The sequence below is a fragment of the Biomphalaria glabrata genome, chromosome 2 (assembly GCF_947242115.1).
Source record: "Biomphalaria glabrata chromosome 2, xgBioGlab47.1, whole genome shotgun sequence".
In the NCBI taxonomy this organism is placed as follows: domain Eukaryota; kingdom Metazoa; phylum Mollusca; class Gastropoda; family Planorbidae; genus Biomphalaria; species Biomphalaria glabrata.
Window position 1 is genome coordinate 1,969,737 of NC_074712.1, and position 25,825 is coordinate 1,995,561.

General features: G+C 37.5%; 1 protein-coding gene across 1 annotated transcript; it reads left to right on the plus strand.

Moving 5' to 3' along the window:
• Positions 1-17,791: 17,791 nt before the first annotated feature.
• On the plus strand, positions 17,792-18,787 carry LOC106079567 (tachykinin-like peptides receptor 86C). Its single transcript, XM_013240747.2, has one exon. The coding sequence runs from the start codon at positions 17,792-17,794 to the stop codon at positions 18,785-18,787; it is 996 nt and encodes a 331-aa protein (XP_013096201.2).
• The last annotated feature ends 7,038 nt before the right edge of the window (positions 18,788-25,825 follow it).

The window sequence follows — 25,825 nt, forward strand, 5'->3', positions numbered from 1 at the left end:
GAACTCCGGGCATTTGTCTGAATATGTACAAGTAGAAAAACTAAACCCATTAGAGAATGGAATGGGTTGCATGAATCAGCAGATTTTAAGTAATTGATAAACAATCAAGAATAGATTGATACATGAAATTCGTAGGAAGTAATTATCTTCTTATTGAGGTAACGCCTGAAATATATAAGATAAAATAAAAAAAGTAGCAGCTGCCTGGATCTGAACATTGATAAGGCTTTAACACTGTTTACTTGGAATCTTTTGAAATGCTTGCTAGCACCAGGAAGTCAACCAATAGTCACTATCACATATTCCCATTGGAGGCGCGGTGGTTGAGCGGTAAAGCGCTTGACTTTCGAACCGGGGTCCGGAGTTCGAATCCTGGTGAAGACTTGGATTTTTAATTTCGGGATCTTCGGGCGCCTCTGAGTCCACCCTGCTCTAATGGGTACCCTGACATTAGTTGGGGAAAATTAAATGCGGTTGGTCGTTGTGCTGGCCACATGACACCTTCGTTAACCGTAGGCCACAGAATCAGTTGACTTTTACATCATCTGCCCAATAGACCAAAATATCTGAAAGGGAAACTTTACATATCCCCAAGTCTGTTGAACTGTTGGGGCACCGTACAAGATCTTTCAACTTTCTCTCTCCACTCCTCTGGGTCTCTTGCCCTGGACAGAACCTCATCCAAAAATAGACCCACCCACGTTCATCGAACAATAAACCCACCCACCCTCATCCAACAATAGACCCACCCACCCTCATCCAACAACAGACCCACCCACCCTCATCCAAATAATAGTCCCACCCACCCTCTGATGCTGTCAGCGTTTACTAAATAACGTCAGTCTTGACATTGTTTTACCCAAAATATCGCATGCCTTTAAACCCTTTAGGTTTGGACTAGGATGTCAATTATCTTCAACTCTGAAGGAACATCCGAAAGATGTACAGCATTTTACAAGACTAAAACAGTGTTTCCCAAACAATCTTCAGTCTAATAATATTAGAAAAGTCAAGCTTTAAATTAGTATGGCGAAGGTACTCTCTTGTGACTGCATCCCGTTTATTGCTTATTCATTAAGTTATTGACCATATATGTTGATGAAAAAGCTTAATATAAATCTATTTTCGACCAAATCTTTTGTATTTGCTACAATCTTTTAAGTGCAGCCATATCTCTGTGTCTCTTATGTTAACATTCTTTTTACTGAAGATTTATATATTTATCTTGTTCTAAATAAGTTCTTCTTAGATCAGCTGACGGTGGTCCATAAATTCGTCATTTTATTTATTTCTTGTAACCCTTCATTTTGTCAGGAGTCTTTCGACAATCAAGCTCTTCTATTACAGTCGAAGTTATTTTCTACTAACGATGGTGGCCAAAAAGTTCATGTACGTATATTTATTTTGTTCAATTCTGAACTGAACACAAAGAAACAGGCGACTGAAGTGATTCCCGCTGATGGAGTGTCTCAATTAAAAGAAGCGAGCCACTTGTAATTTTAAGATGTTTATATTAAAAAAACAAAATAAGCCTATCTGAAAGTAAAACCCGAGTTTCTAAAAATTGACTGTTAGCGTGTTCAAAATTGCTAAATTTAATTCTAAGATGGTTATATTTCGAAACATGACAACGGTCGAACCAGATGTTTATTAGTTAGTAATTTTATTACCAAAGATATAGAAAAATCGACAAATTTCTAAGAATATCTTTCGATGTTGGTTTTCCAAATACCCGTTCGGTGTCCAGGTTGCCTCTTTTCTTTGCCTCTTTTTGGGGCATTGCCTCTTTTTGGGGCTATTGGCCTCTTTATTGGGCTTTTTTTTATTAACAAAAAGATGCATATTTTATTAGTAAGCGTACAAATTAAGTAGTCACATTTTAAAGTAGAATGTTTGCAAAACATAGCAATGCATATAGTTACATTTAGGTTGTCCTAATATTTTAACGATTTAAATTGCTTTGTATATGGCGTTATTTTGTTCCAATAGCATATTATTATTATAGCTTTTATATAGCGCTACTTTCATGCTTAAAGCATGCTCAGAGCGCTTTGGTCCAATCTCATTTGTGGACCGGTGGGGGGGAGGGGGTATCTAGGAGTTGGTTTTCCGTGCTGCCTTTAGGCGCTCAGTAAACGCAACTCTGCCCGAGTCCGGTGTCGAACATCGAGCCCCCTTCTAGGTAGCCAAGACAAGACAAGTTCAAGCGCACTTAGCCTCTCGACCACGCTTCCCACATGAATGAATATTTTTGAAATTTAAGGTTCTTAAAATATATGTGGTGAGAATGTCAACAATAGGTAATTAAATAGAAACAATCAAAGAGTGAAAGTAGAAACTTAAATGATATTAAAACATTTTTAAACATCGTAGTCACATTTTTTTCCACTTTGTCTACATTGCATATGGTTGTTTTCCTTTGTGCTTTGCTACATTACCCCAGGTCTCTATATTAACCTCTATCAAACGTGCATACACATCTATGTGTGAACACACTTATGCGAACATAGGCATTTAAACATTTATATTGTTTCTTTTGTTGTCTCCCTTTTAATGACAATTTTTTATTTCCTCCCTTGAGATTTGGAAAACTACTTCCTCATCATCAAGGTGGAAATCCTGTCTGCTAGAGTCAGTATATTGGGAGTTTCTGTTCAGAGACAATTTCTCTGTGGCTTTTTTTTTTGGGGGGGGGGGGGGCAATTTAGAGTCGTACTGAAAGTTATTTCATATGTATATATGTGTATATATATACTTTTTTTTTTCTTGAATATTTTCCCCCTTTTTTTCCCACTCTTTTTTTTTTCCTCTTCCCCTCTTTAATATATTATTTCTCTGTAGACTGCACAAGCATGCGCAATATTGACAATGGTGGTGGAGAATTTTTTTTTTTTAACATTAGTAAAAACTTTGACATATAAAAAAAAAAGGATGAAACTAAATACTAATTTAGTAACAATTTGATGTAGAAGCTTGTTGAGATATGAGGTTATGTTGATGCTCAGTATAAGAACAACAGACGAAGAATAATTGCTGTATAGAAAGTAAACATCTGCAAGGTATTAAGAAATAATATATTTGTATGTAGACTGCACAGGTATGCACAATACGGATAGTGGTGGTATTTTTGCAATATTTGTAAAGAGGCCACCATGGACATAATTGTTAAAAAGTACAAATTTATACAAAGAATTGTTTGCTTAGGTATCATGTGGTCCTGCCTGATTCTCAATACAGGAACAGCAGAAGAAAAAACAATGTTTACATAGAACGTAAAGGTCTGCCCTTGTTCTTGATTTCTTGGAGTTACTCTTCTTTCCCTTTTTCTTGGGTTTTCACGTGTTCGCTCCTGGTTCCTCATTGTTTTTTCCGTTCCTTGACTTGACGGCCTAATGTTCCATTACGATATGATTCTCTGTTTTAATCGAATGAGATCTTTCGTTTTCTCCTGCCTAACTCGCTCGTCTTTGTAGATCAAAACTTTGGTTTAAGTCTTTACAGTCACAGGGTCAAGGCGTGGCCTTAGTGATTGTGTACTGTCTTGAATTGTCTTAACCTTTGTCAATTTCAAGGGGCGATCACTGTTTTTTTTTATTTGGAGTACTAGCTTTTTTAATAATATGGTTACAGGGTCTTTAATTATATAAAAAGGATCATTTGGGATATATATCTATACACACACATACACACTCGCATACACATATTTATATATATATTCCCTTTTCTTTAAGTCAATGGACAATCTTGGTATCTTTATTTAGCGCTATATTGTTTCACTTTGCGTTCAATAATTTTCTTAAAAATGTGATTTAATAGTACTCCGCTATATTGTTTATTATGGTAGACGATTTGTAGGTAGGTATTCCAAATAAGGTTTCTATATTCTGATAAAATAATTACATTGATGTCTCTTAGTTTTTTATTTATGGCTTTAGGTACTTTATTTAAGAAAATAGCAGTATTTACATTTGCACAGGTTTGACTGTTTGCGTCAATAATATCTTCTAAAGTTTTTTTGCTGCCTCAACCAGCTCACATTCACTTAATAAGTGTTTCTCTGGGTTTTGGTTTTCTTTTTTACAAATTACACAGGTATATTTGGACCCTGTTGTAGTTGAGAGTCTTCCTTTTATTGGGGTCATCCCGAAGAGTAATCTGTAAGCTTCTTCTCGTGCTTTGGGTGTTATGTATTTGTTGTGTAAATGCGTGAATGTGTCTGTCCAGTTGGTTGGTTTAACCCCTAACTCCCTGACCCACTTTATTCTAACTTCTAGGTTTTCTTTCAACTTGTCTCTGAGTATAGTGTATATTGTTTTTGAGTCGTGGTGTGTTATGTTTTCATTGCTGGGTAGGTGTCTTGTGAGTGATCTGTAGAATGGATGTGTATGGTTACCAAAATGATGGGGTGTGTTGTTTTGAATGGGGAGGAGTTTGTTTAGTCTAAGTCCAAAATAATATAATACTAAGGGGAAGTTATTGGGAGACCTTACTACTTTCCCTACAAATTTTATTCTAAGCGTTTTGATTTTTGTGTGAATGTCTTGTAAGCCTATCCCTCCTTCTTTTTTGTCTTGTATGAGTGTTGTATGTTTTATGTTCCTTATTGTGTTTTTGAAAATAAAATTTCTGATAGTGGTATTGATGTTATTTATGAAATTAGGAGGAGGTTCTACTATATTTGCTAAGTAGATTATCTTCGGTATGACCAAGTTGTTTATTAATATAGCTCTCCCAAATATGGTTGTCGCCATGTACTGAAACATTCTAATCACGTTCTTTGTGTGGGCCAGAATCTCCGCCCACTGTTCATGGCAATAGTGTGCTGGGTTGCTAGTCCACACGATGCCACATACTTTTATTTCTTTCTGTATTTTAAGGTTAAAGGGAATGTTGGGGGGGGGATTTCCCACCTACCCAGTCCCATAATTGAGGATTTATTTATGTTTATTTTGGACCCGCTCGCCCTCCCAAATAATGTAAATTTCTCTATAATTTTAGCTATGTCTTTTTCTGAGGTGGGGAAAAGTGTGGTATCGTCGGCATAAGCTTTAATTTTGACTACGGGGGTTGGACCGGGGATTTTTATTCCTAAAATTTCTTTGTCTAACCTAATATTCTCTAACAGGGGTTCTAGGCAAAGGGTGTATAAAAAGGGGGATAGGGGACAACCTTGCCTAACAGATCTTCTAATAGAAAACTTGCTGCTTAGTGTTTGATTTATTATAAGTTGACTTGTGGCATCGGTGTAAACTAGCTTTATGTATGTTATCAAAGTCTTGTCTATGTCAGTCTTGTCTAGTATTTTGAATAAGTAGTCATGGTCAATTCTGTCGAAAGCTTTTTCTTGATCAATGGACATGAGGGCTGCTTTCAAGTCTTTGTCTTTACAGTAATATATGATGTCTCGTAAAAAGTGGTTCAGTTCGTCTATATTTTTTTCCGGGTTGCTACAGTACTGGTCTTGTCCTAGTAGGTGGGGTATAAGGGGCCTAACTCTTGAAAAAATCATTTTGGTCAGCAGTTTATGGTCTGCATTTAAAAGGGAAATGGGTCTAAAGTCACTAGGTGTTGTGTTGTTTTCAGTTTTTTTTTTGGTAATAGTGTGATGTATGCAAGATTAAAGTCTGTCGGCGTCTTTCTTTTTTCTAACGTGTCATTGTATAGTCTTAGTAGTAGGGGTCCTATTTGGGAGAAAAAAGTTTTATAGAATTCATATGTCAAACCGTCTGGGCCAGGGGATTTGTTATTTTGTGTTGTGTCTAAAGAAGCCCTCAGCTCCTCTAATGTAAAGGGTTTATTTGTCTTTTGTTTTTCTGATGGAGGTAATGTTTTACAGTGTTTTAGAAGTATGTTTTGTGCGTCTGTATCAGTTTGTTCTTCATTATACATGTTGACGAAATGTTTTGTACAAATTTCTATTATTTTGTCACTCTCCTGTATTTTGTTTCCTTCTTTGTCTGTTATGTTGGTTATTATTCTATTTTTTTGTGTGTATTTTGTTCTAGCGCCAAGTATAATTTGTTTGGCCCTTCTGATATCTGGGTGTTTTTGCATCTGATTTCGGCTCCTCTATATTTGTGTTTGTATAACTCTTCAAGTTGTGTGGTTAGGTCTGTTTTTTCAATTTCATCCTGCGTTTGAGTTTTCTTCATTTACCCTCTTTGTTTGTTTGATTCTTGCTAAAATTTTAAATTGTTGTTTGATGGAATTTTTTATTATTGTCCAAGTCTGGGTTAATTTGTATTCGTTTTCTATGTCTTGTGTTGTTGCTAGCAGGAGTTGGTTTATTACTCTTTGGATTAGTGGGTCTTCCAAAAGGTTATTGTTTAACTTCCAATGGGATTCTTTTTTTTTTTTCTTTTTTTTTTAAAAGTTCCAAAAGTACACCTTTATGATCGGAGTAATGTAGGGTTTCTCCTAAATGTGTCACACTAAGTATGTTGGTGTCCGTGGGTATGTAAAAACGGTCAATTCTGGTTTCAACCTGGTAGGACCTGTGTGTTAATGTAGTTTCCTTGCCATTCGGCTCTAATTTCCTATAAGCATCTACCAGGTGGAAATAGTTTACTATTTCTCCCATGTAGTTGTGTGTTTCTGCTACCGGCTGAGAGGGTGGATATTGTGTGTGTGTGTATTGTTTGTCCAGTTGTGCCTCTATAAAATTAAAATCCCCTCCTATTATTAGTTGTTCTCCTATGTTTGTGATTTGTAGTGTGTCATTGAGGTTTTGGAAAAACTCACGTTTTTCTCTCCCTCTATGAGCGGGTGCGTAGATATTGACTAGTGTGTATTTCTGTTCTTGTGAAACTACTTTAAGTATTACTACCTTCCCATTGTTCTCGTTGTGAGTGTGTGTGATTTTGTATCTATCGGATGTTTGTAAGATGGCTACCCCCTTATAATCTCTACCTAAGCTAAAATAACCTCCCATGAATCCCATGTTTGTTTTGCTTGATATGTGGTAGAAGTATTTGTCTCTTGAAGGAAAATAAAATCCGGTTTATATTTTCCAGCGAGGTGTACTATATATTTATGTTTATTATTTAAGCTACGGATGTTAAGAGTTAAGATTTTAATGTCTGCCATGATTGCGTGATGATGGGTTGTGTGTATATGAGTGTGTATGTGGGTGCGTGTGATCATTTTATGAAATGTTTTTCATTAACCTGTTTTGTTGCAGAAGAAGTTATCGGAAGGAGGCGAGGTTCATACAAGGAACGGTGGATACAAGACAGAACATGGAAATTGATAGATGAGAGGAAAGAGGCCAAACGTAGACGAGATCAGAAAAATGAAACACAGGATCGCAGCCTAGCGGAAGAAGCCTATAGGGAAGCAGATCTGAAAGTAAAGAGAAGCTGTCGGCAAGATAAACGGGACTGGATTGAGCAGAAGGGACAAGAGGCACAAGCAGCTGCAAGCAGAAATGACACAAAAACCCTCCATCGTATTGTCCGAGATCTCACTGGAGCAAAGAGTGGACATGGGGCACCAATAAAAGACAAGCAAGGCAAAACTTTGTTAACGAAAGAAGAACAGGATGCAAGATGGGTAGAGCACTTTAAAGAGACCCTTAACCAACTGTCGCCAGACCTAACTTACATATTCAAGGACCCCTCTCCAGACAATGATCTCAAGGTCAAGACAGACCCAATAACTGCTGAGGAGGTTACCATGGCCATTGCAGTGCTAAAGAATAACAAAGCACCAGGACTAGACATGATATCAGCAGAAATGCTAAAATATGGGGGACAGTGCATTGTTAACAGAATGACTGATCTCTTAAATCTCTGTTGGCGAACTTCAAAAGTCCCAGAGGACTGGCAAAAGGGAGTGATTGTAAAGCTTCCAAAAAAGGGCAACTTGGCAGACTGTAACAACTGGAGGGGCATTACTCTCCTCTCTGTCCCAGGCAAAGTTTTCAGCACTGTTTTGTTGAGACGGCTTCAACAGTCTGTAGATGAAAGGCTCAGAGAAGAACAAGCAGGTTTCCGAAGAGGCAGATCATGTACAGAGCAGATTTTCGTTTTACGAAATATCATAGAACAAAGTCTTGAGTACCAACAACGGCTAACGATCAGTTTCGTGGACTTCAAAAAAGCGTTTGATAGTGTCCACCGAGAATCACTATGGAAAATAGTTAGAGAATACGGTATACCAGAAAAATTCGTCCAGATCCTACGACACCTTTACAGTCAGTCTAGTTGCTGCATTAAAACAGAAGAGGGAACAACAGAGTTTTTTACAATCGAGACAGGTGTGAGACAGGGGTGCATCTTATCTCCCTTCCTTTTCCTCCTAGCCATCGACTACATAATGAGGAGAGCAATGAACCAGACTGCCTTTGGTATTCCATGGCATGAACAACTCCAATTGACGGACTTGGACTTTGCTGATGATGTTGCACTACTCGGGGCTACAAATAAATGCATTCAAGAAATGACGGAGAGCCTAGACAGAGAGGCACCCAAAATTGGCCTCCGCATAAACTTGGATAAGACTAAAATTATGCGAGTGGGATATAAGGCAAAGGGTGTCCCCGTCAGACTTGGCGAGTCAAAGCTTGAAGAGCTGGACAAGTTCACGTACCTTGGCAGCATCATAACAAATGATGGAGATGCTTACCATGATGTAGCGTGCCGAATAGGAAAGGCAGGGAGCATTTTCCAAAGGCTGCAGCCTATTTGGACTAGCCAAGCCATTGGACTCGAGACAAAAATACACCTTCTCAACACAATCGTCATTCCAACTGCTACATATGCATGTGAGACATGGAAGTCATCTGTCAAAATTGAGAAAAGACTAAATGTGGCTCAACAGAGATGGCTGAGACGGATTTTGGGAGTCAGTTACACAGACCGGATCTCAAACAAGGAAATCCTTTGCCGAACTGGGAGTCGAACACTTAGTGAGGTTGTGACTGAGCGTCGCATGAGGTTTGCGGGACATGTTCTACGTCAAAATGAATTACGCACACCAAGAGTTGCGATAACATGGAAGCCAAAACGAGGAAAGCGCAAACAGGGACGTCCTCGTATCACCTGGCGACACACCTTCATGGAGGACCTCAGAACAGTGGACACCAGATGGGAAGAGGCTTCAGACATTGCCAGTGACAGATCATTATGGAGACAGCTTGCCGCCCAATGCGCCGAACGGCGCGGGAGGACCTAAGTCTAAAGTCTAAGTTTTGTTGTTTATTTACTGTATGGATGTGGGGCTTCCCCCCTCGTCTATTACTAATTTAGTCGAGGAGTCGGAAGAATTCTCCTCGATCTCCCCCTCTTCTTCCCCTCTCTCTGCCTCCAACCGAGAATCTTCATTCGTCCTCTCTGGCTGTTTGTCCCCGTTAGGGTCGTCTGAGGGGGGGGGGATAGCGTTCTTTTTCTTGTAAATTTGGTAGGGGAAGTTGGTGTTGAACTGTCCCCCATTGTTTTCATTTTTTTGTGGGTTTTTTTCTTGTCGATAGGATTTGTAGGGGAGACATCCCCACCTTTTGTATCTGTGTCTACTGTGTTGGCCACGGCCCCATCCCTTTTGTGGTTTCCCACCAAGGTAAACCCATCTCTCTCTAGCCATGTGTCCTTTTGCGTTTCATTTGGTGCGTTTTGTTTAGTACTTTTTTCTACAGTTTCCTCCCCCCTCAGGACCGAGGCATGGGTACCTTTAGCATTGTGCTCTTTATTATCTAAACAGACTTTGTAAGATTGATAATTTATGATACAAATGGAATCTACCAATTCATTGAAAGAAAATAAAGGATTCCTTTGAAAAAAAAAAAAAAAAAAAAGGGTTCCTTGATTTAATATATAACATATGTACATACAATGGGTCGATGTAAAATTACATTTGGGGTTAGCCTTTATAGTGTTCAATTTTAAAATTAACTATATTTCTATATATTATGTCCAAATCATTAGGGTTAAAAATGACATTATGATACACAACTTTAAGTCTACTGTTCCATACTAAGTTTCTATATTCTGATATAATTATTAAGTTAAAATTATGTATCATCTTGTGTTTAGTTTTAGGTAACTTATTTAAGAGAATAGATAAATTAATATTTACATTGGTTTCACAATTTCCCTCTAATAAATCTCTTACAGTATTTCTAACATTACTAAATAAAGAACATTCTAAATATAAATGCTTTTCATTGTCACCATTAACAGATTGACAAAATTTACAATATTTTACACCAGGTTTTTTTTTTTGAAAATGGAGTCATCCAAAAGATAAGTCTGTAAGATATTTCTTTAGCTTTTGTTGCAATGTGTTTGTTATGAAGGTTAGTAAAAGTGTCTTTAAAATCTGTTATATTTAAATTTTTTCCCCATTTAATCCTAATAGTTAAATTTTCTTGTAACTGTTTTTTTAATGTTGTGTATATTTCTTTATATTTATTGTGTATTAAAGGTTCATTGCCAGAAAGAGTTCTTGAGATGGATCTGTAAAAAGGATGTAAGTTTGTGCCAAAATAGTGTGGAGTGTTGTTTTGTATTGGAATTAAATTGCTTAATCTCAAACCATAATAGTATATTGTAAGGGGGAAATCATTTGGATTCTTAACTACTTGACCTATGAATTTTAATCTGAGTGCACATATTTTAGTTTTGATGTCTTGTAAATTGATCCCCCCATCCTCTTTGTTTTGAATGATTGTAGTATGTTTGATGTTTCTAAGTGTGTTTTTGAAGATGAAACTTCTAATTATGTTATTTAATTGAAATATGTTTATGGTATATTATGGCTGGTGGCTTTATGAATTATCTCATTAATAATAGTGTGAGATGTAATCGATCCGATGTAAAAAATTTTGATACACAATATGGTTCGTGTTTTTTGAATTTAAAGACTTACAGACATTAGAAAGAAATTCTCCGTAATATCCTTTGCACAAAATAGATCTGCTTTTTGGAACGTTGTGTTTGGAACTTACAAAAAATGGACATTACTCCTGCACTTTATGACTTTAAAAAAAGTTTTTCGTCCTTTAGTTAGTAAAGCGAGAGTTGTCCCCCTTCCTTTTACCAAAGGCAATCAATTTTTGTGGATACTTCTTTCACTATTACTCTTATTTATTACGAGTCGACCCACGGCGTAGCATACGCCGCTATTTTGGAGGGCCGGCTTTAGGCCACTGCAACCTATGCAACCGAATTGGGCCCCGCACTTTCATAGGACCAGCGCTAATTCTTGGTGTAAATTACTAAATTAAACCATTTTATAACTTATAAAAAGATTTCTCGCGGTCTCACGATTTAGAAGGAGCTCATGGAAATCTCCTGAAATTGCAAAATATACGAAAAAGTCCTGGAAATTTTCAGAAATTATTAAATCTTTTAAAAACTCATATAAATGTCCTGAAATATATAGACAAAAAAATTGTCATTTTGGGGTGTCATTCAATATGGAAAACGCCAATCCTACACGCGATAAAAAAAACAAAAACACAACATTATACAATACCCTTAATTGTGTAATCTGGTGAAAGAACCTTTTCGCGCTTCAAACTATTGAAGAATTACTTGAGGTCAACAATTCTCGAAGATAGACTGAAACATTTGGTACATGGAGTAACTTTAGTCCCACTTGCAGAAATAAAATGGTTAAGTCCGTCCCTCCTATTTAGTGACGGGTGAATACTACTTGTTTTCCCTCCCCCCTTCTTTTTTCTTGGCCGCCAAAGTAGCGTAGGGTAACTCTAGTCCGACTTGCAGAAATGAAAGAGTGATCTTTCGTTTACTTCTTGGTGTCAGGAATAGTTGAGCAATGAAGAGAATTATATATATATATATATATATATATATATATATATATATATATATATATATATATATATATATATATATATATATATATATATATATATATATATTTCGCGTGTCATATAAAAAAAATTCCTAGAGAATAGATTTACAGATTTATCAATGTTTTCTTACTAGGGACACTTATTACTAGATTTTTACAATTGCAGTTTCGGTTAGATTAAATCATTTATTTTTATGTGGCATCCGTAAGTACAGCAAATAGAATCTCAAGTTCTGGTATGATCCTGTAGAGTCAAAATCCAGTACTTGTGTTAAATTGTTTACCTCATTTCACTGGAGATTAGAGCTTGTTTCAGCACAGAAACAGTTTCAGCTGTTCAGAGAGCTGTTTTTTTAAGTTTATCTCAGGTAAGTTGCAATTAGGAAGCCTGGTGGCTGAGCGGTAAAGCGCTTGACTTGTGAAACGAGCGACCCGGGTTCGAATCCTGAAGACTGATGTTTTTAATTTCGGAATCTTTTGGGCGCCTCTGAGTGAACCTAATGGATACATTACATTAGTTATGGAAAAGTAAAGGTGGTTGGTCATTGTGCTTGCCACATGACAAGCTTATTAAATGTGGACCATAGAAACAGATGACCTTTACATCATCTGCCCCATGGATCACAAGGTCTGAAAGGAGAACTTTACTTTTTACTTATTAAGTTGCAACGACAGTGTGAAATTAGATAAATTATAAATTGAAAGTGATGTATATATGTATTGATGCCAGTTTTTGTTACTGATTCCTTTGTCTTCTTTACAGAGTTGGTTGTCCATTCCCAGTCAGATTCTCAAGGCTAATCATACTTTTCACCAACCAGGTTGTCCATTCCCAGTCAGATTCTCAAGGCTAATCATACTTTTCACCAACCAGGATGTCCATTCCCAGTCAGATTCTCAAGGCTAATCATACTTTTCACCAACCAGGATGTCCATTCCCAGTCAGATTCTCAAGGCTAATCATACTTTTCACCAACCAGGATGTCCATTCCCAGTCAGATTCTCAAGGCTAATCATACTTTTCACCAACCAGGATGTCCATTCCCAGTCAGATTCTCAATGCTAATCATACTTTTCACCAACCAGGTTATGCATTACCTACACACAAACATGCACACATTTAAACACTTCTCATCTCATCTCTGCTTGTGGTCCCTTCTGGGGCATAGAGTCCATAGACCACCATCCAGCATCCTCCAGGCATCTCGGCTCTGTGCGAGTCTCTCCAAAAAATCCCCAGCGGATCATAAGAATCTTCCTCAAGCCGGTATTGATGAATACCTGGATTTTTTTTCTCCAGGTCTCTGCTCTTGATGATATTTTTTTTTCAGGCACTTCATAGTGTCTCAAAAGTCTCCAGAGGGTCTGTCTGTCCACACTGTCAAAAGCCTTCTCATAGTCTATAAAACTGACGTAGAGAGGGGAGTTCCATTCCATGGACTGTTCCATAATGATGCGCAGTATCGCTATCTGATCTGTGCATGATCTCTCCTTTCGAAAGCCGGCTTGTTGGTCACGGAGATGTGGATCTACAGCATCTTTCATTCATTTAAACACTTATCTACCCACAAATATACTAACACACAAACACACATTCTAAACAATTGTTAGCCAAACATCTACACATATGTCTATATACATACACACACATATCTAGACATCTGTTACACGCATACGTCTAAAATCTAAACCCTTGCCTGGACACAATTTTTTTTATTTTATTTTGACCTCAGACTCCTACACACTATTTTTATCCTAAATGTTGGAATAAAAATATAATGTTGTACATTTGATTGTTTACAAAGTTGTCCACATAATGTACATTTGTTTCTTTCAACATCCAAATGGATGTTTGTTTAATGTTTGACATGTTTCGGATGTTCCTTCAGAGTTGAAGATAGTTTACTTCCTAGTCCAAACCTCCCGCAGGACGACGGGGGATGGGAGCGGGCAGGGTTTGAACCCGGGACCATCGATAAATCTGAACGATAGTCCAGTTCGAAAACCGCACGACCAGGCAGCCATCCGTACAATCAGATCGTGTAGAAGTACAACAGTCACTGCATTCTGACAGACAAATAAAGAATATCCGCAGCCTCGGCCAGTGAATTGGACAGCACTGGCATATTCCTTAGTTCCAGTGAACCTCGCAATTAACAGGATATCCAAGGCAACATGACAATTCTCTTCTGGCCTTTCACCTTTAGAAAATTAAGCGCCGTCACTTAATTTTATAATTAAATTTGTATTGTATTTATTTATCATTTTAACAATGTCATTTTTACAAAACCTCTATGTAAGTCAATTCTTCATGGAACCTGGAACATGGACGCTGATCTCGAATAGGACTCTAACGATTTTCCTAGAAATTTAACAGTTGATGTATAGCGCTGAGAAAAGAATTACTAGCTCGTTGGCCACATGGGGAAAACTCTAGTTTGACCGTTATAATTTTTCAAAGTTAAAAAAGAATAAAGGTAAATTTGGCTGGAGACTATATCTAGGTTTAGAGCTAGCATGGTTTAGTCGCACACGTTTGCCCTTTGTTATATATCTCTCACTGCCCTTTTCTGCGTTTGTGTGTCTACTAGTTTCTTAATGTACTCTCTAGTTAGATGCTTATATCACTCTAAAAGTTAACATTTCTTTGCTTCTTAAAAAACTGTGTAGAATGGAATGATATAATATAATAAATGTATGTATAATGTATAAACACCCATAAAATATTATATAATCTTATATTGGATATTGGTCACTATATCACATTTGTTGAGCTGCTGACCTTGTAATAGTCATTATGTTATGTTATGTCCCCTGAATAAGCAACACCCAACCCGCCTCTCAACTTTATTGTCTACAAATCTTTTAAAACCCGTTCCTACCTGTTACTACACACACACAGACAATACGTCGAACTGAATTATTCTCAATTATCTACGAGTTACTCCCCGCTAATTGTTTAATGTTGTAATCAAAGAAATGTCAACAGAAAAAAAAAAAAGTTTAGTTTGCCCGAAAGCAACCACCCAACGCCAGGGTTAGAGTTCATGGATCTATGCACGCGCTTATAATTAATGAACCTTCAATCATGCAGATATTTATCTACTGGCACGTGCCTTCGCTAGTTACCAATTTCAAAAACTTCTTTTCTAAATTTGTATGAGTAATCGCCCTTGGTCTATTTTTTACTCAGAATCTTTGCAAACAGAAAGATACACATTTATTATGCTGCTTTTAAATTACACTCGATACAGTGAACGCGATGCTGGGGCAGACTTATTTACCGTTTTAAAATATTGATTTACAATTAGTTGCGTCGAACACTTTCAATCGATATCATGTTTTGTAGACCTATCACCCCTCCCCCCCCCCCCTTACGATTTAACCTCGGCTTCACCCCCCCCTCCCCAGCGGGCAAGCAATAGCGTTTAAAGCCATAGAATGTTTCTCAATGTCAGAGTATTAAACGTCTTGCGGCCGTAGGCGGCTTACAGTCATGTGACTGGTCTTAACGTCTTACTCTAAGCTTTACGCCTCTAGGTCGTAGACTTACGTATTGGTCCTCTACAAGGTTACGCTTTCATCTTGACTTCAGGTAGTAGTTTCAACTCAGACTTAAGGCGAGAGTACTGTATGACTTAAGACTACAGTACTGTGTGACTTAAGACTACAGAACTGTGTGACTTAAGACTAAAGTACTGTGTGACTTAAGACTAAAGTACTGCGTGACTTAAGACTAAAGTACTGCGTGGCTTAAGACTAAAGTACTGAGTGACTTAAGACTAAAGTACTGCGTGACTTAAGACTTAAGTACTAAGTGACTTAAGACTAAAGTACTGTGTGACTTAAAACTAAAGTACTATGTGACTTAAGACTAAAGTACTATGTGACTTAAGACTGTGTGACTTAAGACTAAAGTACTATGTATGCACACTTATCAGATGACGATACATGAAGTGGGAATTGACAAAAAGGACAAACATATACTATGGAATACAAGCGAGTTATTGAGCTGAACATTGTGACACTATCTGTTAGAGTCACAAGTTTTGAATTAAATAAAATTTATTTCTACTAGCATGTAACTTGGAGACATACTGTGATACTCCGAATTTGATTGAAGCCATGGAAATAGATTAAAAATGCTTAGACAGCAAGAACACTGAGGCCCCTATAGGATGAAAGAGGAAATGAGAGATAGAGAGAGAGAAACAAAGAGAAAGAGAGAGGAGAACATGAGAGAAAGCTAATTGAAACTTGCCAAAGGGTTAACAAATTTCGCCACACTTGAATATCAGGTCACGATGTTAAAAACTAATAAACCAGACACTATAGGATGGCTGCCTGGTCGTGCGGTTTGCGCGCTGGACTGTCGTTCAGATTTATTGATGGTCCCGGGTTCAAAACCTGCCCGCTCCCATCCCCCGTCGTCCTGCGGGAGGTTTGGACTAGGAAGTAATTATCTTCAACTCTGAAGGAACATCCGAAACATGTAAAACATTTTACAACAAACATTTTATAATGTTTAGAAAAAATAACGCAACAAAGTAATATGTTGGCCTAGTATATAACACTATTGTAATATATTGCAATTGCTTATAAAGCTATGTGACTTCAGAGATCAGAGGCGGCTCCAGCAGTGGGGCCCTGGATGAGTATCATATGCGATGCCCTGAGTCGTAAGAGTAGACTATATATACCGTACCACATTACGCTAAAGGGCTCGTCCGCCCTTACGCTTATTTTCGTAACAAGCATAGTACTTTGCGTAACTTTTGTAGGCCAACTATTTGCCGTTTGACTGCATTACGTACTCTATTGTAATTGCTCTAAACGAACGATTTTGCCTTTAAGGTTTAGTGAACGTAACGAATGATTCAGAAACTATTGTAGGATGAGAAACCAACAAACTAATTTCTTTCAAATCTTCTGGAGCCGAAGAGTAAATTAATTACAAAGAAGAACCATAACAGTTGCAATAAAACTTTTACCAAACTTAAACAAATCCTAGGTTATGAGAACTGATCTGGTTTTCGAGGCAGACTGTGACAGGGAATCTCCAATCGCTCGGGCCCTTCTCAGATGCAAAGTCTGGGGCGGTTGCCCCATTTGCCACCACCTAAGGCCGCTACTGATGTAGATCATCTATGTAGCATTTGTCAGAAGAAATTTTTATAAATCTTATAAGAACATAAAACTAAAATGTTATTTAACCTTAGTAGGGCCAATAATAGAATGTGCATCCTCTGTTTGGGACCCCTCAAGAAAACATTAAGAAAATGGAACAGACACAAAATAGAGCAGTGAGATTCCTAACAAACGAATATTCACATTTGACTAGAGTAACACCTTTAGTTAAATCACAAAATTTAGAAAGCCTTCAGGACAGAAGACTCAAAAGTAAAGTAGCAATTATACATAAAACACTGAACCATAAATCTTCAAATACAAAAACAAAATTTAATAAAATACTCAGAAAGACACAAAGATAAAGGCACATTCCTTGTTCCATATGCTAGGACAAATTTGTACAAATACTCCTTCTTCCCTAGTGCTATTAGAGCATAAAAATGGGCTGCCTGAGCTAGCCAGGAAAACCAGTGACTTGGCAGAATTAAAGTCATTGGTTAATATGCATGACTGAATGCATGACGCGCAGGACGTAATCATCTTCTTTTTTTGAAGTAACGTCTGTATTATATAGATAAGATAAGAAGAAGACTCAGATAAAAAAAAATAATACCATTCGATCCGTGCACAATGCAGCTTTATCTGTTGCCTATATACTAAATCCTAATCTTTTCTTATTTAACTTCCATATAGAAGATTCGTAATCTGCTCATTTATTATGCACCTCTTAAACTATACATCCAATCCAGTAATTTCTTTTTTCTTTACCAGCAAACTTTGAACCGCCATGATGTCACTGGATAACAAAACAGAAATCGATACCACGTGTAGCTCAATCGACGAAGAGATGTCCAGCGGAATGCCCAGCGGGATGTCCGGTGAGATGCTGGCATCGTTGATCTTCGGACTGGTCAACAACACCTGCGTGACCACGGTGATTGGTCTGTTTGGCATCGTCGCCAACATCTTCAACATGATTGTCTTCTTCAAGCAAGGGTTGTACAGCTCCATCAACATCAGCCTCTTCTTCATGTCCATCTCCGACACATTCACCATCATCTTCATCGAATGGCTAAACATCTGCTACAATCCTTACATCGACAACTTGAAGGCGCCCGTGTCCTTCACCGAGCTCTATTACATCACAGGAGGCTGGCCTTCCGGTTTCTCGTGTCGAGTCACTTTATATATTACTGTCTACATCACCACAGAAAGATGCCTCTGCATTTTATTTCCCCTGACTATCAAAACGCTGGTCACGCCTAGAAGGACTAAGATCATTATCGCGTTTATAAATCTGTTCAACGCGTTAACGCTCGTCCCAGAATATTCGTCGATATATCTCTCCTGGCAATACAACATGGCTAGAAACGGGAGCATACTCGGATTAGCCTACAGAAGCAACAGGGCCGATACTCAAGGGATAACATTCCTGCTGCACGTCATTCTGATCGTTTCCGGTCTCTTCAGCGTCATCGTGCTGACGTCAGTTCTCGTCATACATCTCCGACGCCAGACAAAATGGCGGATGAAGAACAGCTCGGAAAACAAGCTGAACTCTTCCATGTCGTCGCGTGACCGGAAGTCTGTGGTTCTGGTCATCGCGGTGGCTACCTTCGTGGTCGTCTCCTACATCCCGATGACCTCAGTGGCACTGGTCAGCGTCTTCGTGTCAGAGTTCTACATAGGCGGGAGGTTTTCGAAAGAATTCGTGGACACCTGGGCGCTCATCATGCTATTCGGCATGACCAACGCTAGTGCAAATATTATCATCTACTACAAAATGAATTCCAAGTTTAGAGCCACGTTTAAAGAAGTTATCCTCAAACAAACGAAACAATAAGTCTACTTACCTCCCTTTCGTGCAGACGTGATTAGATGCTTTTGAACTTCGACCTTGACATTTCTGTAGGGAAAAAAAAAAGACTTTTATGAAGTGTGTATGTGCGAGTTTCCTAGGTGACGTTGGTGATTGGTTGGTGGCTGTGCAGGATAGAATGATGAAATATGAGCTGTTATGTCGTGAGATTTTATATAACTTGGGAGTGTAGTCAGCATATTAGGTGACGTTGTATAAATCTAGCGCGTCAGACATTTACACAGTTAAACCAACCTGGAAATTTCCTCACATCTCAAACAAGACTATAATAAGAATCTTTAACTCTAATGTCAAGGCTGTCCTACTGTATGGTTCTGAAACATGGAGAACAGCTGAAGCCACAACAAAAAAAAAGTAAAGACCTTCATCAACAGATGCCTGAGAAATATCCTAAAAATACACTGGTATGACAAAGTAGAAAACACCAAACTGTGGGAGATGAGTGGACAGAAAAATATAGAGGTGCAGATCTTAGAGAGGAAGTGGAGATGGATTGGTCACACCCTTAGAAAAGATACCAGCAACAGAGCTAGGCAGGCCTTAGAGTGGAACCCCCAGGGAACAAGACGCAGAGGAAGACCAAAAAGAACATGGCGACGCAGTGTACTTGAAGAAGCAGAGAAGACCGGGAAGAGCTGGGAAACCATAAAAAAACTAGCAAGAGACCGTGGAGAGTGGCGTGTTTTTGTCGAGGCCCTATGTTCCATGAGGAACTCAAAGGAGTGATGATGATGATGATGATGTTGATGATGATGATGATGATGATGATGATGATGATGATGATGATGACGTTGATGATGACGATGATGATGATGATGATGATGATGTTGATGATGATGATGATAATGATGATGATGATGATGATGGTGATGATGGTGATGTCGTGAGATATGTTATTAACGAGAGACGATCTAGAGACATAAAAGAGTGAAGACGTAGTTTATCTAACGACCTCATTACTGTTTGATGTATATGCAATATTAAATCTGTGAATATTGTAATAAAATATATATTAACTTTTGCTTTAAACGAGAAGTTTGTTCAAGTTATTTTAAGTTTATTCATTTAACAATATAATCCACCTACATCTGTAAGTTCAATTGTGACATACATCTTTTTCAAAATATGACCTTACATCAGCGGTTCTCAACCTTTTAAGCTCGGCGACCCCTTTTACAATCCCCCACTCTTTTGCGACACCTCCACACACACACACATCACTAGAAGAATAGACAAAAACAATCTCTATTTTTTCAATGGTCTTAGGCGACCCCTGGCAAATCGTCAATCGACCCCGAAGAGGGTCGCGACCCACAGGCTGAGAACCCCTGCCTTACATCATCTACTTAATAACCAATCAGGAAATGCTACGAAGAGCAGGATGCCAGGACATCCGCTCTGTTATCAGCAGCAGACGCCTTGGCTGGCTTGGCCACGTTCGTAGAATGCCAGTAGGTCGACTTCCACAACACATTCTGTATGGAGATCTAATAGAAGGCAGTTGAGCCGCTGGTCGCCCACTTTTACGTTATACGGATCTATTCAAACGCGACATGAAGCTCTTCAAAATCGACTCTAGCAGCTGGGGAAAATGTTGCACTGGATAGATCCACATAGAGAGAGAGAGAGCATAAAGGAAGGGTCTCGAATAGCAGATGCCATACACAACAGAAGCAGAAAGAAGGGTAAAAATGTATCGACGCCTGGTGATTACATATGCCCAACATGCGATCGCAGCTGTGTGTATCAAGGATTGGCCTCTTTAGTCACACAAGAAGTTGCAAAGGGACAATCGTCTTTCGAGACGTAAAATGCCACATTATCTACTTAACGAAAATAATAAATAAAATTTAGATTTATAGAGACACAAAATAGACCCAAGAATACACATAAAAGGCAATGTAGACACAATGGACACATCGATTGTATATTAGACACATGGCGACACAAAAGTACCAATCAATTAAGGCAAGAGACACACAAGACGCGTAAATGATATCACAAGGGCATTACATTCCACCTTGGACAAAGTGGTCAGCTTCTGTCTATTCAGGCTATGACAGAAAGATTTTTTAAAAAGTCATTTATTCTACTTTCAGTCAGTGTGTAATTTGATATGTAATAACACAATGTACCATATATATGATTAGATGTAAACTATCCTTTTGTGTAAAAGAGAAATGCAATCATAGAGAGTACCATGTTCCATCCGTATAATTTATTAAAAAGATTTTATTGCATTCATTTGGCTTTCTTGACTTAATACTTAAGACTACCACTAAATCAAATAGCCGCAACACAAACTTTGCCAATGTACTCTGTTCTGGGCAATTTCACTTGGGTCCATGTATATTCTGTCATCTTTGCGTTTTGTATTGTTGTTCTCCTCTATTGATCTCATAGCCATTATCTCCCCTTGTGTAGTCCAGTTTAGAGCCTGATTTGTAATATTTTCCCTAGATCTTGGCATTGTCATACCAATACAATCCCATTGGCCGCTTTTGATTATGTAACAATTGGTGTTTGGTGTTACAATAGTCTTTAGTTAGATATTCTTATGGCCACTTCGCACCAATTATGTGTCTTAACCTTTTCTTGTTTAATGCCTGAACTTGCCTCCATTGCTATCTAGTACTCTCCATGTCTCTGCGCGATGCGATTGCCCACGTCACCTCCGCCTTGCTCCGCTTCTGCGGCTTGCGAATTATGTCTAAAAACTACAGATTTTTATGACTTGGTTCAAAATCTTTACGTGTTATATTCTAATAGAATATCACGATAAGCGCTTCAGCTATTCAATAAGTCGAGGTGTATTTTTGAAGACATCTCCAATTGTCTTGTTCCGGAAGCCACCTGCAACCATTTAATCTCTTCTATCTCATTTCAAGCAAGATGGCACCTATTCTGGTCTTAATAGCGTTTTCTTGGGCGGCACTTTTGTTACGACTATTCACTTTGAGCTTGTTTTTGGCGCACGGACGTCCCTCAATACGAGTATATGGCCTTCCTAGCGTAACTGTAAAAAATGTAAGCATCTTTTTACGTAACTTGACTAGGAGGAATGATTTCTTGAAGTAGTTCGATAGATATCTTACATAAGTCTATTTGCAATTGGTATAACTTGGATAAAGCTAATTGTTTTTAAGTCTACACAATACCTTCTTTTATTAACCAAAATATTAGAATATAGAGACACGAATTTAAGATCAAATCTATTTCATATCAATTGTTTAAATATTTTCTAGTTTATTCTTTTAGTCTATTTTTGGTTTATAAATACATTATTACTGTGTGCTTTTGTGAACAACGGTAGACTTAATAAAATGATATACAAAAGTTAGGTATTTGCTTCATTGTGTAAGTCAAAGACAACAGTCTTGATACTTAAAAACTATACAAAGAAGATATTTAACATAAGACTGGTATTTTATTGAAATGTACCAGATAAAATTTTAAAAAATTGAATTATATATATATATATGTAGATAGAAAGATAGATAGATAGATAGATATAGACATATAAATGGAAATTTGTTTTGTAACATTTTTAAAATTAATAATGGTAAAAATGTCTCAATTGTCACTCCTTCTAGAGTCTCTAAACATGGCGTATTTCGTGTCTAAGTCTATCTACTCATTTGGTCCTGAGCTTAGTTTACGAATAGCTATTAAATCTTGTTAGTCGCTTCCGCGATGTCTACTGCAAATAAGCAAACGAATGTACAATTAAACGAAATCAAATAACACCGGCAAAAGGCCGACCAATCAATATCAGGTAGTCAACGATGATATTAAATAAGAAGTTTAATAGCAATGAAGGGATACGTCGAATGTCAGCGAACTCTCTACGATCACATCCAGCTTCCTATCTCTAAGGCATCCTGGAAGTAGTCTGGTTACATCGGATGATATTTCGTTCAGCCTAAAACCTAATCTTGTTTTTACTAGTCACGTCATTGTCTCTAAGTCAAAACTTTCCTTATTCCCGAAACAAATAATTAATTCCTAATCGTGCCCTAACAATATGCGTCCTAACAAAACACATACTAAACACCGAAGAAGCACACGGTGACCCATACTGAAAGCTTGAAGATAGTCATTATAGATAACTCTGCTTTTGGATTTCTTTACACGAGAACAAGCTTTTAATAACAGCAGGTCCAGCAGGGACATAAGTCATTAAATAAAAACATACATACTTAACTCAGTAATTTCCCCCATATTTATATAGGCCATATTTTTTTAATATACCCCGCAAAATCGTACAACCCGCACTATTATATATCCCGCAAGTGTAAGGCGTTACTTGCTGTAATCTACCGGTACATAAAGTACTATCATCGGTACTTGTTGTTAATATAGTTTTTAATATCTTTAATTTGTTATATGCAGCAGGTCCTAGAGTTTAAATTCTAAGAACAAATTTGTGTAATGATTAAATAGAAAATCATTTTCTCAACACCCAACGAATGTCCAGTAATGTAATATATATATATATATATATATATATATATATATATATATATATATATATATATATATATATATCATAATTAACGAACATACATTTTACACTAATTCCAAAATTTAATTCAAAATCACTGCATCTCATATTAAAATACAATAAATAAGAAATTCAGCAAGATATTACAATACCCAACATGTCTGTTTTCAGATCTGCTCTAACTGTCATGCGTGTGTAGCTATCAGAATTTTCTCCCTTTAATTTTGAGTTGAACTCTTTATATAAAACCAAAGCATGGTGATGCAAATTAGAATTAAACTTATTGTAGACATGAATCGTCCCACTTTCTTGTAATTAGAGATTATATATAGCTCTGAAATGTAGAAGTTCTTAACTTCCTGTCCTCCTGGCACAGGTTTTGTTTGGCCATGACAATGCGTCTACGTTACAGTTTTTTTTACGCATCACGTTCATGTCTCTGTGTCGTATTATAATGGCTTGGTGATATGACTTGGTAATAACCTGTTGATATAAATTAGTGATATGACTTGGTTATATAACTTGGTGTTATGACCTGATGATAACCTTGTGCTATAACTTAGTGATATGACTTGGTGATATGACTTGGTGATATGACCTAGTGATATGAAGTGATGATTACTCGATGTTATGACTTGGTGATATGATTAGGTAGACTTTGTGATATGACTTGGTGATATGACTTAGTGATATGAAGTGATGCTTACTCGGTGTTATGACTTAGTGATATGACTTGTGATGGCTTGACGTTGACTTTTTAATCTGGCTTGGTGATATGACTAGGCAATGAACTGATGACGACTTGGTAAAATGACTTGGTTATGACTTGATTATATGACTTGGTGACAAGACTTAGTGATATGACTTGGCCGAAACAACGTCACAACCTACGCTCATTTTAGACCAATAGATGTACGTCAGTACGACGTGGCAATGAGCTCTTGGTCTCAGGTTCGAATCCTGGTAAAAACTGGGAATTTCAACTTAGGGCTTTTTAAGGCGCCCCTGAGCCCACCCAACTCTAATCGGTACTTAACATTAGTTCGGGAAACGTAGGGGCGGTTAATCCTTGTGCTGGCCACATGGCCCCGACGTTAACCTTGGGCCACAGAAACGGATCACCGATCTGCCCTATAGATCGCAAGGTCTGATAGCGGAACTTTACATTATTAGATCTATAAAGTGTAAACAACAATATACAAGGACTTTTTCTCTGTAAGTTATGTCATTGAAGAATGGATTCACTGGTTGGTCTTTGGGAGAAGTGCTTCTTTTTTAAAATCTTCCATTCTTTCAGATTCTTTCTCGTCTCAATGTTCTTTCCCTCATTGATTGCTTCTAATTGTTACACACAGGGATGTCATTAACAAAGACCAATTAGTGTTACATACACATACACGCACACACACGCAACAAGACCCCCCCCCCAAAAAAAAAAAACAACAAAAAAAAAACAAAAAACATTAGCCTACATAAGCACCTAGTATCAGCCGTCGAGCTGTTCTTCTTTATAATACAGTCAGCAATGTAATCGCTAATATGTTAATTAGGTCCACCTTTTTAAAGTCTGATATTTTTTAGAACAGAGTAACACCATAATTGACTTGTATACTCCACAGATAGCACAGTAACTGTATGTTATTTAAATTTGACTAAATATCCTAATTGACTAATCTATTAAGAGGAACCATGTGAACTTTATTTCTTACGGAGGTGCATGGCAACTTTGTAACACCGTAATATTGACTTGTTTACGATAAGAGCATTCAAGTAATTCATAGTTATTTAAATTTGAATAAAAGTGTTAATTGACTGATCGATGAAGAAGCACTGCATGAACTTCACGTCTTATAAATTGCAGACGTTATTTCAAAAGATAATCACATCCTAAGCCTGTCCCTGTGTCTATCTAGTCATGCATGTTAATCAGTGACGTATACTCTGTTAAGTCATTGGTTTTCCTGGCTGGTTTTATTAGGTTTTGTATTTATACATTAATGTTCACTGTTTTATGTATTATTTCTACTTTTATTTTTAGTATTCTGCCTTAAAGGGTCACAAAATTTAGTGAGTTGTTTGTAACAAAAATGTTTGTGAAATGTTTGACATGTTTCGGATGTTCCTTCAGAGTTGAAGATAATTTACTTCTAAGTCCAAACCTCCCGCAGGACGACGGGGGATGGCAGCGGGCAGGGTTTGAACCCGGGACTATAGAGACAACCGAACAAAAGTAAAGCGAACATACCGCAAGACCAGGTAAGGTAAGGTAAAGTTGGTCGTTATGCTGGCCACACGACACCTTAGTTAACCGTGAGCCTCAGAAATTAATGAACTTTAAATCATCTGCCTTGTAGATCGCTTTTTCTGAAATGGAAACTTTACTATATAAGTTCATTCCATTTTAAAATAGGCAAAAATGTCCTAAACGAATGTTATCCAGCGTTTTTAATTGAAGATTAGTATTTTTTTAACTTTAAAATTCTATTATTTATTTTATA